The sequence below is a fragment of the Nylanderia fulva genome, unplaced genomic scaffold, assembly GCF_048542155.1.
Source record: "Nylanderia fulva isolate GAGA-0341 unplaced genomic scaffold, ASM4854215v1 Scaffold2, whole genome shotgun sequence".
NCBI lineage: Eukaryota > Metazoa > Arthropoda > Insecta > Hymenoptera > Formicidae > Nylanderia > Nylanderia fulva.
In genome coordinates this window covers 3,031,452-3,050,520 of record NW_028190263.1, presented here as the reverse complement: position 1 = coordinate 3,050,520, position 19,069 = coordinate 3,031,452, and the positions used below count along the sequence as shown (strand labels likewise).

The 19,069-nt window shown below is 32.9% G+C and overlaps 1 protein-coding gene across 3 annotated transcripts in view; it reads left to right on the top strand.

Annotated features, from left to right (window-relative positions):
• Positions 1 to 18,979, top strand: part of LOC114945326 (uncharacterized) — a 64,378-nt gene extending 45,399 nt beyond the window's left edge. For 2 of the 3 annotated variants that reach the window (XM_085481938.1, XM_029321478.2), the window contains exons 2-4: positions 10,028 to 10,123; positions 11,839 to 11,955; positions 13,968 to 18,979. In XM_085481938.1, the coding sequence (XP_085338064.1) occupies positions 11,868 to 11,955; positions 13,968 to 14,113 (234 nt within the window). In that variant the 5' untranslated portion in view covers positions 10,028 to 10,123; positions 11,839 to 11,867 and the 3' untranslated portion in view covers positions 14,114 to 18,979. The remainder of the gene's footprint in view (positions 1 to 10,027; positions 10,124 to 11,838; positions 11,956 to 13,967) is intronic. The other variant, XM_029321477.2, reaches the window with a different exon arrangement.
• Positions 18,980 to 19,069: the final 90 nt, after the last annotated feature.

Genomic DNA, 19,069 nt, shown 5'->3' with positions numbered 1-19,069 from the left:
AGATATATTGATTTTGCTTACAGCGTCGAGTAAATTTCAATTTTCAGTTACAGCCATATGCGTAATGCACACATAATTACATTGTAAAAGCTATTTTAAAACAGATTACGAAATTAACAGCTTACAAAAACTATGAAATATGTTAAACTCATTTTAGGTGATTTATAATTTGCAACAAAATTTAGGATATAAATTTTATTCATAATTTCATGTGTAATATGATATTTAAATGTATTTCTGTAAATATCATATTACACATGAAATTGCCGAAATTTCGAAATCTTTTCTAATTTTTAAATATCTATCTTTCGTTCATTATTCATCAAAGTAAATCGACAGCGTTGATCGTCGATCATTCGTGAAGTCTGTCTTGCTCGAAAACACCTGTTCGGATTGATCCGGATATTGCTGAATAGTTGTAACCTATAGTCACGTTCCACATTTCAATTCATTCGCGAGAGAGCACGTGACGAGAGCCGCGCTTTCCATTGTGGAGAAGAGGCTGCCTGAGAAGCGCGCGCTTGTACTACTGCGTAATATACGCGTTCCTCCGTCTGTCCGTAAAGCGGCTCGAACTACTTGGCGCGCAATCGTCGGCCTCTCGTCCTTATCGAGAGGCACCCACTTGGCGCGAATGCAGTTTCATCTGATCGAGACGACTCGATTTTTATCTGGCACAATCTTTATTCTCTCTCTCTCTCTCTCTCTCTCTCTCTCTCTCTCTCTCTCTCTCTCCTTAGATTAAGAAATTCACTTAACGTGATTTTGATTCTTCTGTTATCCTTCACTAATATGAGAAAAAAAAAACGATTTTGCGAATTGCCAATTTTTCACATATATGCTTGTTTCTCCCAGCGAAACGATTAATCATCTGCTTAATTTATTCCGCTACCGAAATTGTTGCGTTCATGAATACAAAAGATATTTGTCTGACGTGAATTGTTAACAATGAATCAACTCCAAGTCATTAATCTTTCAGCATTAATTATGAAGAGAGATTATACAATGTATATATATATTTATTATATTTATTTGCAATGTATAATATAAGAAAATATTGAGATAATATTTTCGGCGATACACATTTGTGATTAAATTTTGCGCACAAACTTTTCAAACTCCAAAGAATACGATCTTTTATCCTGTTAAGTTTAAAGTGCCTCACGAAAAGAGTCTCTAAAAGGGTGACATGTAAGGGTCTCAATGTCACTCCAGAGATGATATTAGCGACAGTAGTCTACTGTAAAACGACGTTTATAACGGGCGTTCGCAGGATTGTCACGTCTAGAATTTTAGAACCTGACACGTTGAAAAAGCAATTTTTTCGTAGTAATACTTTCCTATATATATATCGCACATGATGGAGTTTCTCATTAAAAATCTTCTTTCGCAAAAATTACTAAAATATGAGAAAGCAGATACGATCTATTAAATATTAAATGGAGAAAAAATATAACCTCTCCTTCTATGATAAATTGAAAAATCTTGTTCCTCCTTTTTAACGAGAAATTTGCATATATATAAGCATATATGTTTACCTTTCATTTTGATCCGACGGGTAAACGGATCCGAACACAGTAATCTCCCGGAAGTGCATCGAGCTTTCAAGAAAGAACTTTAATCGATGATTAAAATTTCCAATTTTGTTCAAATCAATTTTCAATACACAATGTATCATCACGAGCGCAACAAGGGATACGTATCGGAATACGTATCAGTGAATATTGTGAAATCGCTATCCGATCGTAGAGAGTTGTTCGACGAGAATGAGAGTTGTTCGGCGGAACGGAGTCGCGACAGAGATATAGAAGGGTATTAATCAGTAATCATATTTCCGGCGAATTTCCGGAGAGCCGGTTGATCGACTCGTCGACGCCGGCTAACACGATACGACCTGTAATTTTACGACGTGCAAAACCACGTCTAACATCACCGCAAACAACAGTCGTCGGTCTGTCTGGAGCCCCGGGGACAACGCCTCGTTTCTGAATTTTCATCGATCTGTCGAAATCCGCGGGCTCGGCCTTAGCCCATCGTCAGCGACGCCGTGTTATATTTTTAGCCCAGCCGAATAAAACTCTTTTTCTCTGTGCGCGGTGTTAAAAAACAAACACGTTCCCGCAAAAAAAGCCGAAAAATAAAGGTCAACCGAGAAAGGTGCAATAGAGACACGAAGCACGCGAAATAAGATTGGAGTTAAAACCTCTGAAATAATATAGTGAAGCCCCGAATACTTTTAGTCGAACGTGATGAATCGAACGTGATGTAGTTTCGAGCGAATGTTGGATGTTCCAAAGTTTGCTAATTGACTTTTGTATACGCGCGCGTTCACGCGCGAGAGATGATTTTTCTAGCGCCAGTTTTGAACTTTATTTAGCTAACTCTCGTCGACGTCGAGGCGTTTTATCAAGGCATTTACTTTGTGACGGGTCGCGCAAATAACTTTGCGACACATACCGTACCTACTTTGTTCGATGCACTGCGTACTGCATTTGCATAACAGAGAAACCGCGCTGGATATTACTATTGAATTTTACAAAACCGCCTCATTCCGACGTACGCATCTGAAATTAAAAATACTGTATTAAAAATACTGTGTCACAGGAAATCGCGTTTGCTCTCGTGTTATCGCAAACTGGCTTTATCTTTATATATCGCGTCAATTTCAATCAATTTACAAGAGATTTATATACGTCGATTTTATCGAATTTTAATAACCTTTATCTCTTTGCTCTCGCGTACATATATAAAAAAATAATATTAGAGATATACGCGACAGTCCAATTTCGCTTACTCGTGATTGAACTTTGATATCGCATTTTAGTGAAAAATTTAATAAATATAAATATAAATATATCCATTTTTTCCCCGAGTGTAATGAATGAAAAATGAATCAACATTGACCCGGAATTGCGAATTGAAATTAATATTAGCGCAACGAGCGAAATGATTTCTGCAAAAATATTTTCGGCAAAAATATTTTCCGATTAAACGAAATTACAGATTCGTTGAACTTTTTACAGCGAATTCCGCTGAGACTTTGGAACCGTATATTTGCGAGACCGAACCGTTCCAGGATAGTTCGGTGTAAAAATGAAACGAATTATTGCGGTTTCTCCACATGCAGTCCATTTATATACGACGAGCATGGTATTGGAAAAAGTTTTTATCGGTACATGAGAAAGATAGAGAATGAGAGAATATATATATATATATATTTTCTTGTTAACGATTCGATGTGGATGATAGTATTCAGAGAATTACTGCTAATTCATTCTAACAGGAAGACGAAAGTTAACTACATTACATTATAGAGTGTAGAGCGGAAATTTTCCACAACTGCAACATTACTCCATTACTATATCAGATCTCTTTTCTGATATCGTTGATAATTTAATATCTTTAGCGAGTTCAATTTAATATTCGCTAAAGAGCAAAATTACTCCAAACTCATCAACGGATTCGTAGAGAAAGATATATATATATATATATACATATATATATCCTGGTCGACAGCTTGCATGCCCAGTTTCTCGATGCCTTTTGTGCAGTTAACGTGTAATTATAAAATTATATCTTCACTTTTCGAGAGAACAATTTCTTGAGCAAGATATTAAACAATTAATTACATTTAAAACATTAATTAATGAATTAAATCAATTAATTTTTATCATATGTATATTATATATATTTTTATATGTATTTATGCATACGCATATAAATATATAAACTTATATATGTAATATAAATCATTCTTTCTCACTCAATACGATATATGGGTACTCATGTCAGTCCTCTTGTGATATTATTTCGACACTCATCCCTTAACGACTGGCTTTAGTGTTCGTATAATACGTGTATATATCGTACGTATGTGTATGTTTCTCCCTCTCTCTCCAACACGAGATATTACGCGTTACTTGAATAACAAGGGCATTGCTGTGGTTTTATCTTTATTCAAGTGTATCAAACAAACGTTTTCTCGCGCATACAAAAATAAGAGAAAATTGATATTCTCTATATTTATGATAGCCTCTATATTTTACACCTGCTTTTTATTAATTTTTCTCACGTTTCGACAATCGTAAAAGAAAGAATATTATTTCACATTCTCGATACACACTCGACATTTAATACCAGCAAAATCTTGTTGTATAAATCAGAGTTTCGCGTAAAGTTTTTTTTGTTTAATCACAAACAATAAAACTAATAATTCTCTCTAGTCTCGTGGTGGCGAGAGACTCAAAGTTATCTGCTTGTAGTTAAACAGAAAAGTTTGAGGGTACGTGCTTTGACAATATCTGGAGATAATGTCTTGTTTATGCATGCTGTGCCACGTCCAAGAGCACGCCGTAATACTTGCTCTATCATCTTGTTATCCAGTAAAGGATTAAACGTAACATTATTACCGAAATTGCATCCAGTCGTATATTTCCATGCGCTTGCTTTATGACTTATATTATATCATAAAATATTCACGTGCGAGATACATCTAATAAATCATATTTTTATATACATCGAATAAAAAAAAATTGTTAACTTGACTCAAACCTTTACTGCTAATTCATTCCGACTAAATTACTATTTTGTTAATTGAATATATGTATATTAGTATAGTTAAGTCAAATATACATTTTGGTAGATTTAACATGTTCTATTTAATTTAAATATTTTTTTATATCTTAAATTAACGAAATAATATTTAGTTGAAAAGTAATCAAGTTAACAAATTTTTCTTTCAGCGTATAAAATAAAATGTACGTTCATAATTAAGTGAAGATAAAAAATATAACATTTATCTACTCGTATATGCACCTATTTATATATATATATATTTATATATATTACCTATTTATAAGAATATGTATACATATTCTTTATGTAATAAAAAAGTTAAAAATGTCGCACAGCGTTTGTCAAACTATAAATTTTTTGAAAAATTGAATCACAGTATCGGATAAATTGTCGTGACAATGGATGCAATTACATTAAAGCACTAAGCCAATTGGGTAAAGCTATTCCTCCTTAGTAACATCGAGGATCCTGCGGTTCTATTATTCACCCGAAATAGACGTGGAACGAACGTAAATGGCGTTCGATATACGATTAAGTTAGTATCCATGTTCCTTGGCTGGCTTGTGATATAAAATCCACTGTTTGTGAGTTTGAGATACTAGCCTGGGTACATTAAATATAAACAAAAGTAAAAAAGATTTTAGTCGTAGTCTATTTTCTTCTTTTTTTTTTTACCTGAAAATACACTTCCATGTTTTATTTATCATCGTATTATTTTCAAAATCATTTTTCTTAGAACATACTTCTGTTGCATTGATAATATATATATATTCATATTACATTTTTAAAACTTTACAAAATAATATTTTAAAGAAAAAAACAGATGCAGTATTTTTCATTATGTTAATAATTTTATAAAAATTAAATTATTAAAACACTAAACAATTATTTCAATTTCATAATTTAAATTTACAAAATTATAAATTAAACAAACACACAGATGCCCAGGCGTTCTTCTTCGCGATGAAAACAATATAAAGTTGTGAAACCTATTATAATACTTTTCTTTTCTAAAAGTTTTTTTTAATACTACTTTTTTAAATATTACTTATTCAGACATTTTTCATAAATGAAGTTTTTTCAGAATAAAGTTTCTAACGAGTGCACGCGTTAAACGGAGAGCTTTCTTGACATTCGCGTCTTCTCGGAGAAATGAAACGTAAAAATGAATGCGAAACTCGTTTAGGAATCGCGCTCGATCAATTATCGTAGAGAAACACAGAAGAGCAGACACTATAGCTGTTAGGAATAGTGAATAGCCGTATTGGGTGGTTCATCGTTGACAATGACGTTGACGAGTGGAACAATGACGTCAGACGCGTTGTCGATCGCATTCACGAGGGCACGCAACAAACGGCGAACAAAAGCTCTCATCCTCTGTCGCGGAGACAACCGGTATACTGTTCACTCATTAACAACTCGCGTCTTTGCGGAAACAAAGACCCTCGACGTCTCTTTGTTATTCTCGTGATAACACGTTAAAACGCCCGTCGCACAGTTACGAAGAGAACTCGTGAAAAATGTTGTCGCTTTCCCGGATTACGTCGCCTTTCGCAAATTCGAAAGATGCCAAAACTATGTATATGAATTCCGTACATCTGTGTGAATGCGCGCGCGCGTGTTTAGGTGGATTCTGATATTATAATATTATCAAAACTATGTAGAAATCTCGAGGAATTATCAAATGCGAGCTTTAACTGAATAGAACTCTGTATGTAAATTAATTTTGAAACTGCATCGCAGTTACTATTAAAATCCCCCTTGTGCAAAATGCAGAGCGTGTGCGAGGCAAAGGTTGCGATCTACAAACGCGAGTGTACTTCGTAGCCTCTGTCAGTAATAATAATAAGAATCATAATTACCGAAGCCTTTGATAAAATAGTAACGCGTGGAATAACTCGGAAACAAGTGCTTTGACGTACAAAGGAAAATGCTATTCCGACTAATTAAATTCGTTTTGAAGTTTAGAATTATATAAGCTGGCCTTTATAAATCAGTTAATTAAAGTTTATTATCGGGACGATATTCAAGTTTTGCGATAAGGTTTCTCGATATTCGCAAACGAGTATAGTGGATAGATAATGCTCTTCTTCGGTATAATTTGCAGAGATTTAATTAGGAGACCTTCAATTATTAGCATATATATTTTGACGAATGTAAATGCATCCCAATGAAAATGAAAAAGAAGGTCATACTGCTGCATATTATAAGCAAACTGCATTTTATTTCCATTTTCAGGACCGTCTCTTGCCACTGTAAGCTAAATATCGACGTAGGTCGTAGAACACACAGCATCCGTAGCTCCGAGCAATAAAGTGTTCACTAATTTTGCTAATTGGAACAGCCACTGTTTCAATAACTAACTTTTTATTAAACATGAAATAACGGTGAAATTGCTCCGGGCAAGGACACTTCTTCGATAAATGCTAATTTAGACTCGTAAAAGCGGAAGAATAATTTAAGAATATTATGCAACATACATATTCTACCTTGAATCCATTTGAAACAATCTATAATTCATGACAAAATTTAGATAGAATTCTGTTTATTACATTGATATATATAATGTAAAAAAATTTCAAAAAATATATAATTTGATATTAATATTTGTAATATATACAAATATGCAATATATTTTCATATTCCGTACACTGAAAAAAAATGGTTAATTTGACTAAACTTTTCAACTAAATTACTATTTTGTTAATTGAACATATATGTATGAGTCAAATATACATATTTTGGTAGATTTAATATATTATATTTTATTTAAATATTTTTATGTGCGTGTGTTTAATTCACAAAATAATATTTAGTTGAAAAAATTAGTCAAATTAACCAATTTTTTTAAATATATAATTAATCGTTTAAGAAAAAAAATGAAATAGAAAATACTTGTATTACATAATTTAATATACCGCAGATATATGGAATGTCCGATAATACGATAACATATTCTATACATAAAAATCATTATTCGGGCATAATAATGCATATAATAATATGCAAAACTGGTGCATACATTTTTTTCTCGAAACTCTGGGAGCTGGAAAATTCTTGATATTGCTCTCTTCATTTTCTCGTTAATTTCTCGCTCGATAATTATGTTTCAGTAATATTAGGAAATATTCATTGGATAATGGCGCGAATATGATGAACCTCACGTACCTATATGATGAAGCGATAACGGCATCCAACGCCCGATGCAATTTCCCACGACGGAGAGACCGCGAGACTTGGCTGATCTCTCGCGTCGAACCGCCCCTGGTTGGATTCGCGCACCGCGAAGCTTTCCAGAAACAATGTCGGCGTCGTTAATTAATAAACCGCGAACGGATTTCCTCGCGGATTAATTTGCGGACGCGTCAAAGCGCGATACCGCATCAGCTGCATTTGTATGCAGTCACATGACAGTTTGGCCGTCTCTGCAAAACGTTCGCGGGAAACACAACGAGAGCATCCACCCCCGGATGTATGGCTCATGAATATCGCGGTCCGTACTGTTGACGAGAGAATCCACGTTAATTGTGGAAAACAAAGGACCGCGCGATGCGTGCTCGTGACGGGATAACGAAGCTAACTTGTTGATTTGATAACATAAGCGAGGGACTTGATTAAGGAGACCGTCTAGGGATTAATCGTGCCTCGGAGTCTATTAGCTGAATCTGTTTCAAGAATCAAGCTCGAAGGCTCTGCCTCGTGCGGTTGTGACGCAAAAGGACCTCGAATTCGGGCGCACGTTCGTCGAAAATTCAATTTTGGAACAACGCGACCGATTCCGGAATGGATTTCGAATTCTAGAATATTTTGAACTGAGATCCCAAAGACGTCTGTGCTGATTGCATCTTGGAGATAGTTTCGAGCAAGGTCGGAATTGATTCGCGACAAGCTAATAATGAAAAAGCTCGTTGCTGTATGGACAGAGAATAAGATAAATCTAGGTTTTTCGTTTTTATTTTTTTTCAAGATATTAATATCTAAAAGTGCGATCTGCTTTTAAAGGATAGAAAATGTGCATGATGGTGGTCTATGTGCTGTTTTTTTATCCACTGAAATTTTTATAAACGTAAAAGAAGTTTACAATCCGAAAAGATCTTTTTGATCATATATACACTTTTTTATCGTTCATAAAACATTTTTTAGAAAATATTTTGCAGCATTTTGTAAACATTTCGTATTTTATTTAAATTTTGGAACGACGCGACCGATTCCGGAATGGATTTCGAATTCTAGAATATTTTGAACTGAGATCCCAAAGACGTCTGTGCTGATTGCATCTTGGAGATAGTTTCGAGCAAGGTCGGAATTGATTCGCGACAAGCTAATAATGAAAAAGCTCGTTGCTGTATGGACAGAGAATAAGATAAATCTAGGTTTTTCGTTTTTTATTTTTTTTTCAAGATATTAATATCTAAAAGTGCGATCTGCTTTTAAAGGATAGAAGATGTGCATGATGGTGGTCTATGTGCTGTTTTTTTATCCACTGAAATTTTTATAAACGTAAAAGAAGTTTACAATCCGAAAAGATCTTTTTGATCATATATACACTTTTTTATCGTTCATAAAACATTTTTTAGAAAATATTTTGCAGCATTTCGTAAACATTTCGTATTTTAATGAACAGTTTTCATTATGATTGCAATTAAATAAAAATAGATCAAACTTTTTTCCCTAACTTCTCACTAGCTTTTAACTGAAATTAAAGTCCGATTTCACTCAATTAATGAAGAAGTGTCCGCAAAACCTTATAAATGGAAGTCATCCAAACAATTCAAATAATCTTTTTGTTCCGTCGAAAAACGGCGCTTTCGGCGCTGTTTAAAGAAGCGTTCGGCTTGAAGGAACACGAGATCGCGTTAGATCGTTTGATTACATCTTCAGCTTTATTCTTTGTTCAGACCAGATACTAGTGAATTTCAGCGAGAGAAGATCAGAGAAAAATGTTTTGCGGTATGCATATGCGATAGCGGATTCTCATTTTATTTAATAGCAAAAAAAATAACATTTGTATGTAAAGAGTATTTACTGTTTCGGTTTCATTATATATTATAAAGTATAAAATATGAAAATTCTTATATTATAGTTTATGATAAAAATGTAAAAAAATTCTTTCCATCAGTTCAATAACACAATATACGTATATTACAACACACCGTATATACAGTAAATTAATACAATGCAGCTACATTTATATACGCACACGTGTATGCACTTATGGTATTAAAGTTATAATACAGCAATGTTGCATACTAAATAATAAGCAGCAATTTTGCATTATACAATAAACGCTCTGCAATAACAATTATACTTTTATATAGCGAGCATCGTAAATGACAGTCGCTGTAATTTCCTCGCTGTTATTGCGCTCGCTCAATTCTGAGCGGACTTATTTGGCGCAAACATGTTACAATATATAAAGCGATATTGTAATCAGCTGAAAATTGCTTTCCAGCTTGGCCGAGCGGGAATCGCAAAGGGGAAAATGTTCGGCGGTTAGACGGAGTTGAAGAGAGATGCACCTGCAGCATCCTACTTTTGACTCTACGAGGTACACATAACGACGTCTCATCTCTGGGTCGTATGAGAGAATGCGGTGATGTGACAAACCCCTTCCTTCCGAATCCTTCTTCCGTACGGTAGACTCACTTCCGTCGGTGTGCCGCTTTCTACAAGCAAATCCTTTGATCGATGCTGACGTCGCAGGGCCGCAAACCTTTCGTCGTTGCTCGAAGAAAGCTTTTCGATAGCGGCGCAAAGAACTCGGGAGTCAAAAGTCACGTCCAGAAATTCAAAGAAAATCAGGAAGCTTCTACGGTCCCCGATTTATCTCTTGTGTACCGCAGCATCAGTCATTTGGGGACACCGATGGAGGAAAATTTGAGGAAACGATGGGAAAAGGGAATCTAGACGTATTCTTAAACGTTTGCTCTTATAGGGATCAATAATAAATAGTCACGAGCGATAAATAAAAGTCAGATTGTAGAATAATTCAGAAATAAATAGCATCTAAAGATGCAAGAAATGATGATACAACAAGAGCATACAGAGACAGACGTATATTTTCTTGTAAAATAAAATAAAAATACTTAAAGTGATAAAGTAATAAAGTGATAACGTAATAAAGTGCTTTATTACTAACGTAATAAGGAGATAAAGTAATAAAGTAACAGTAATAAAGTTTGTGTGTACTTTCACGTTATCTCTTTGCTTCGAAATATGAAATATCTTCTTTCCATAAATTACAAATGTTTAATTATGCAAGTTATAAAAGCTGTTTTCTCAAATATTTAAAAAAGAAAGAAAATTTTGATAAAACATGCATTTATATATACATTTATCAGTCTTTTCACATGATTCTCTTACTATATTTGCTTAATAAATCTCTAGAGAGAATTTAACGTGTAAATTATTATAATTTTACTCTTATTATTTTTTAAATATATATAGTTTTATATTTTTGTATTTTTTCAATCACAACAAAATTAAACACAAATAAATAAATCTCCTCTCAGTATAAATAATAGAATACTTTTCTTTTTCAAATTATAATGTCATTGAGAATGAGAAGCATTGAGAAAATACCTTCTAACAACGAGCAGAGTGGAAAAAAGCCGATTTGTCAAGAACCTTTCCTCGTTTACTCTATTTGTCATTTTCTGATTTCCGCTCGTTTCCTTAAAATGGAACTCGAATGCGGCGCTGAAATGTGCACGTGACGAATATTCGATGAATATCATTATCGTTGAAATGGAAATTTTTAAAGAATATTTTATATGTGAATACAATTATTGCCACTCTCACTTTCCATGCATTTTATACATAAGCAATTGTGTAGTCTTGTATGTAATAATTGTTTTTCTGCATCAAAATGTCAAAACTAAAAAAAAAAAACAGTTTTATATGGCCTATAATTTATGAAGGTCTAAAGAACGAGTTATATAATTTTTTTTAAATAAAATGTACTAAAATTGTCTTAAATAACATAGAGAACTGGCAAAGTAGAGTGCATTTTAATAATGTGATTCAATGTAAATGTAAGGTCTGCAAAATTTGCAAGAAGAGAAATACAATAGGATGTCTAAAGGACTGGAAAGATCCTAGAAAAAGTAAAGAGCGAGAGGAAATTAGATGAAATACATAATGTGAAAAAGGTGGAAATAAATAGGAAACAGGAAGGAAGGGGAAACATTGCTACGCGTTCTGCTAGTCGATGATATCCTTTGAACTCTCGTCTACGATAAAGTGAGAGAATTTCCGTTCCAGGTGACAAATCGAGAAGAAAAGATACAAAGATGCCGGTCGGTGGACGAGTCGCTGGTAAAGTCGGGATATACAGCTCCCACTACAATGGTAATATGGATGTGGATATCGTTCTATTAGGTATATATGATGGCCACGTCGACGCCAAAGCAATTTTTCATGTTAATAATGAGATATTCTGTGGGCACGCAAAATTCGTGATGCATATCAATGTAAATGAAGTATAGAAATTGCTTCGGTATGATTGTGGCGAAATAAACCATTGTTGGCAATTGGTGGCGTAATTCTGTTAACAAATGGTCGAGAGGGCTTTTCTTCCTGTATACGATATACCGTAATATTATTTCTATATATCGTGTTCTATATATCGAATATATTCTATATATTCTATATATGTGATATATAGAAAATTTTTGATATTATTTCAGTATAATTTATTTTATTTTTTCCGAATAAATTTTTTTTTTTTCTAAACGTGAATTGAAGTCCTTTCGAGAAAAAGAGGATGCGAATATTAATGTTATTTCTTTTCATGTTTTCTATGACGTATTAAAAATGTTTTATTATGATATCTATATATAATTGAACTGCCTGCAAAATTATATTGTTATTTGAAATGTCATTTTATTCCTTTCAAAGCTTGGCTGCGTTAATTGTTGTGCTTTGATTACGTAAAATATTTTTCTGTAATGTATTATAATTCTGTAATATATTTTTTCTATATACACGCGCGAGATATATCTCATATAGTATATAAAAAAATTATGATTTATGTATAATAAATTTTACATTGTACATTTATTCTTGCCAAAAAGGAAATATCAAAGAGTCGAATGTAAACTAAATTGGTACAGAAAATTGAACATACATAAAGCTTGCACACACGCAATATTACTAATATTATTACGCCACTATAACGTCAGACAACTGTCAGGAGACAAGACCTTCTGTGAACTTTCTATTCTCTTCGAGAAGATCCGTCTATTGCATGACACGAATCCCGAAGTAGATAGTTAAATACAAGTCACACTTTTGGCAACGACATATAATATTGAAATCAATATCGGAATTGTGCTAATGTTTGCCGAATCTAGCAGATAATTTCCGAACATACTAACCCTGGGCCAGCTGGCAATGATGCCCTCTTCCTCTCTTTCACTCATAATTTACCAAAATTTTCTATGTCACCTCGATTTTTAGCATTTACTTAAGATTGGATTTTCTCCAAGTATTTGCTTCGACATGATTTACTGATCTCTAAATATTCAGAATATTAAAACGCACAATTTACATAAATTGTTTTGGACGATAATATGCAAAAATATAACATTTAAATCTTTTAACACAATAAAATTATGACAGCTGAAACAAATGTGGTATTTTCGCTTTATGAAATCTGACCTAAAAACGCCGCATTACTTCATCAAGAAACAACTCTCTGCGCGAGCAGTATTCATAACTCAAATTTAAAATGAGTTTGTATATAGCTGGATCTTAAGATCAGATTGAAGAAACTTACGGCACGCTTCCTAAATCTTCTTAAATCGATCTTTCACGAGCTCATACTTGAATATCTTTTTAAATCAACGAGTTCTTCTATGAGTTTATTTTAAACGGAGACAGGCTTACTTGTTATGACAGGCGGAAAACTAAGTTTCATAGAATGACAAGTTATAAAGATAGCTTAAGAGTAGCAGACTTATAAACGTAAAATTTTTGAAGCAGGATATGACTATGAAAATGGAAACAATACATAGGCTTTGGAAATAAAATTTTCGCAAATCATATTTCCTTGCATGCCAACCAAGCTTCCCTTTATTTTGTATTATGATAAAAATATTGTCAAAATATTATTGTAAAATATTATTATAAAAGCATTATCACTCTAATTTTATAAAAGATACGAATGCGTAGTGTTTTTCTCAAAATAATAGAAGTTCTAAAATTCCTCCTTTTTACGAATGCCTTTTTGCCGCAAAATTTTACGATACGCCTCATATAATACATACATACACACAAAGACTTATCTAAAAATATCCTCTAGGTAAGAATATCATATTTGAATCACATCAGAATGTGCAATAATATAATGCATGGGAGAAAAGTATAATATATTCAGCGTGTGGTTCCAGGAAAAGGCTACAGCGGCTTAAATGAGGAGATCATATGGATCAGCATAGGCATGGGGATCACCATAGCGATCCTGATCACCATAGCATTATGCTACATCGCCCGTGAAAAGTGTCGCAAGCGTCACGAAGGATATTGCACGTCCTGACGTATGTTTCCGCCGCCTTCATGGGCATCCTGGTCATTTAGCCCGACGACACCAGGAATACTATTCAGTCCAACCACGTCGAGAGGCAAGCCGCGGGCTTACTACATCACCGTGTGAATTCTTACATACTCCGGAAACAAAGGGGGAGCCTCTGAAAGTCACAGAATATGACGAAATGGATGCAAAGTATATTCTGCATCAACACAGAAGCTATGTGGAAACAAATTTATACGCGCGTCAAACTTGAAAATCTTTAATTATATCTCCTCTCCGAAAAAGAGAGTTTCTCTGATTAAATATTTACTACAACAAAAATATTAATATCTATCGCATCAATAAGATATAAAATATCGATTAATTTTACTCTGTACATATTAGTATTTTTTATTGTGATAAATATTAAATATTAATCAGAGTATATTCTGCATCAACACAGAAGCTATGTGGAAACAAATTTATACGCGCGTCAAACTTGAAAATCTTTAATTATATCTCCTCTCCGAAAAAGTAATCAATTAAAAAGAAATTATGAACGTTTTTAAGTTTATTAAATAAAGTACACCGAGAGATATTTCTCTTAGAATTTATCCTGAAAATCAGTGGTAATCGTGGGACAATATTATTGGGAGAATTTTGTAAGAGTTTCTCTGATTAAATATTTACCACAACAAAAATATTAATATCTATCGCATCAATAAGATATAAAATATCGATTAATTTTATTCTGTACATATTAGTATTTTTTATTGTGATAAATATTAAATATTAATCAGAGTATATTCTGCATCAACACAGAAGCTATGTGGAAACAAATTTACGCGCGTCAAACTTGAAAATCTTTAATTATATCTCCTCTCCGAAAAAGTAATCAATTAAAAAGAAATTATGAACGTTTTTAAGTTTATTAAATAAAGTACACCGAGAGAATTTTCTCTTAGAATTTATCCTGAAAATCAGTGGTAATCGTGGGACAATATTATTGGAAGAATTTTGTAAGATTTTCTCTGATTAATATTTAATATTTATCACAATAAAAAATACTAATATGTACAGAGTAAAATTAATCGATATTTTATATCTTATTGATGCAGTAGATATTAATATTTTTGTTGTGGTAAATATTTAATCAGAGAATCTCTTGTAAATACTTTTTCCAATACTATATTGTTCCACGATTATCATGATTTTGAGGGTAAATTTTAAGAGAAAATTCTCTCTGTGTATAATAATATCGGGATTAAAGCAATCAAAATTAAATATAAAATGTAGAGAAAGATTATCTCTTGCGCGCATTATTGAACGAGATACATATTTATAAGGAAATATCGATTCTCCTTTGAACGTAAAATTTTATCATTCTGTTTTCATCCTTTTTTATGGAATACATTCTCGTTCGCGTAATGCAAAGCCTAGCTGATATTACGCGTTATAAGATAGCAGGCTGAGCTTTTCCTGAAAGGAAAAACACATTTCGCACTATTACGCACAGACAAAGAGTAAAGATTTTCCAGATAGGGGGAGGATTGTCTTAAAGACTTGAGAAAAACGTCTATCCAAACAGAGGACAACAACGTAATGTAATGTTACACGAATCTGTAATACGTAATAGCTATTCGAGAAAAGTAAGCAGTAGTACTGAGGTTCAATAAATTGTGATTTGTTCCAAACGCATCCAGGCTTTGTATCTAATAGTAACGTGGTGTATGTGTGTACGAGAGTTTAGTCGATGGACCATTAGTCTTATTCTGTAAGTATCTTCGAAAGAGTTTCCCAACAGTATTAAAGCGGTGTTTTTAAAAAGCGATATAACGTTGCTGGCTTACAATTAGTTAAAGCGTACTGAAAGGTAATTATGTGTTAAGCAGTTTAACTGCCAAAAATAGACACACCCTCAAACCAATTGATATATTTATGAAAACATATACGTAATTTTTGAAATTTAAATGTGGAACAAAAATTGTGGCTATAATATGTATTGCTCATTCTGTGAGAAAAAAATCTCATTTTTTGTACAAATTCTCGATTAACGTGAAAGCTGATAAAATAAAAGCAGAAATGAATGGAAATAAAATGAGATCGAAAAAAATTCAGTGATTGTAGAATAGCGTCAATTTTGAAAAATATAGTTTCACTGCGTTGCAGATCATCATTATACAATATATTTTATAAAATGCATTTTCGATTACTTCATCAATTCCTTTTTAATTCAGCTATTTTTATCACGGGCATAATTTATGAATATTTTTCGAAAAACCTAGAAAAAATACATAGTAATTTGAATTATATATTTTTTACGTTGAGCGAATCTAAAAATCAATATATATTTTATATATATTTGCAATATATTTGAATGTCTTTTAAACCAATTGTATTGGGTGTTCCGATCACGAATGCTATCGACCGGAATGTCGTTTTCGTTACTCATTCAGTGCTTTAACTCGGGACAAATAAAAGTGTCTCATCAGAGTGTTCCCAAGCAGAAAATTCTCGCATCGAATGAAACTGCAGTGATTTACGACTATTACGAGCGTTCACGGATCGCACGATTTGATCCTTTATCGTGCCATAAATTACAAATCAGAGCTTCAAGTCTCATTCGAAAAGCAAACAATTATCTTATTTTTTTGCAAATATATAAAACTCTAAATATGAGTTTTTACGTTCTTTTTAAGGCGCGCACGCCTTTCTAAACTTTTATATTAGACTGGATAATTCTTTCGCGTCAATTATGCGCGTCATTTACCATAATTAACTTTGTTATCTCTGCTTTTTTCGCGCCTTGGTATCCATTTATATCGTAACGTTATCACGTTACGATAAAGTTTCAATCTAGCGTTCTTCTTCTTTTTATCCGGTAACTTGAGAAAATCGCTTAACCGTTTCAAAGATCGTTTTTCTCATACACTTTCCTGCTTCGATCGATACTTCGATAACACGCTCTGTATTATTTGGCCTCTCGTAACCGATGATATTTTCTTTGACATTTCCGCGTGATATTTTCTACAGAACAGTTTTCTATAAAAACGTGTATACGAATAATCTCCGAATCAATTTTCATCGTACTGATTTTTCATATATTTTTTTTATTTTTAGAATATATCCGAAAGGAGAGAATGAAATATTAAAGACAAAAAATGAAATGTTCTATTTAATTATTAAAAAAAAAATTAATAACATGCATTGTGATATCTGCAAATGCTACCTTTTAAATCGACGTTAAAATAAAATTTTAATACTTGAATGCACACTAATAAAGATTCTCGTTCCCTCAACAAAATATCTACCATGATAAAGAGAATGTAATTTTCGACAATTTTCAAGGTGCAAGTTGTTATAACGCGATAAGTTAAGTGAGCGTAAAGTTTTACAGAAATTTCTTCTTCAAACTTCAAACGAGCTCTTTCTTTTCTTTTTTCTTTGCACAAATGCCAGATACGTCCAAACGACTTTCTCTAGCGTAGATGTATACTATCATTAGATATAACGTGGATTTCACCGCATCTACGTAATTAATGGAGTACTTTAGATATGTAATCTCGAGGCTATTCAGTATAACGTGTAAGAATTCTGACCAAACTCTAGAATAGATTTCTGAACTGAGATTGTAATTGAGCCTCTCGAGCTGAAGATATCGATTTCTAGAGAAACTATTATATAGAGCAATGGGTATTCATTGTTAGAAACAGAGTGTTCTCGAAGCCTTGTTTTTTAAAGATTAAAACACTTTACGTAATTATATAAAGATATTTCTTGAAGGCTACGATAAATGATAATTGTCTACTCTTTCCATAAAAATTAATTTTTTTTACCATGTAGTCACGAAAACATTTCTTATAATATGAGAAATATATAAGTATAACACTATTCGAAAGAGATCACCATGGTAAATATATATATAAGCTTCGGGAAACTATGTGTTAGGAGTTAGAAAGTTCTATATATTGTTGTGATGTGAGTAAAAAAATGTTGTATAGATAACGCGTTAGAAGAATTTGATAAGTGCGACGCGCGACCGGTTGTCAATCGACGAAATACAACAAAAGTAGGAATAAACTTTTCTCTGCACTATGTCTGTGTTATTTGTAAAAATACACGACTGTTTATTCGCCATCAGATATCGAAAAGAAAGAAACGTGATTTATTGAAACTCTCGTTTCCTCGTCAAATATTTACAACCGATGTATATTATGTGAATTTTTATCTGAATGGTATGTAAATTATTCTAGTATTTAGAATTACACACTGTTGTATATTTTAATCCGAAATAGACTAGAGAAAAAGTTTACGTTGATTAATCAAGAGAGCCCATTTATTCAAGAATAAATATTTTAACTCTTCATAATTTTGTATATCTATTTAAATAAATAAAAATTCCATTTATACAGTCGTCGTATTCGCGTGTAACTGTGTGCATAACAAATAGTCTCTATAATTCGATTTTAATCAATCGAGATGATGAAAGAGACCCGATCGTTAATCTAGCGGAATTATTAATTAATTTGAGTGGACTGTCCGCGTCGGAGGCTTGACACGAACCGGTGACCCTGCACATGAATCAATTGAGTGTTCCTCACGCGTGCAATTTACCATCGTGGACTTTAGACATATGTATTTTATAATTGTCGAGAACGAAAGAGACACGTCTTCAAAGCGCACAAGCGCGTCTTTCACAGACCTAAAATTTAGTGTTATTTTGTGCGTAAATACGATTGTATACATTTCATAGTTTGTATTTCTATCGAAAGTAGGAAGATACGCCCTGCGATACTACATCTGCAAATGACCAACTCGATAGATCGCTGTATGTATTAATGACGTATTATTTCTTTATTTGTGCATTTGTAATGAATAAATTATTATATCGTACCGAATTGTTTTATCATATTTCTTTATCCTTTGCAACTGTGTGATTGAACAGATTAAATAAATTATGTATATTAATAAATTTAAAAAACG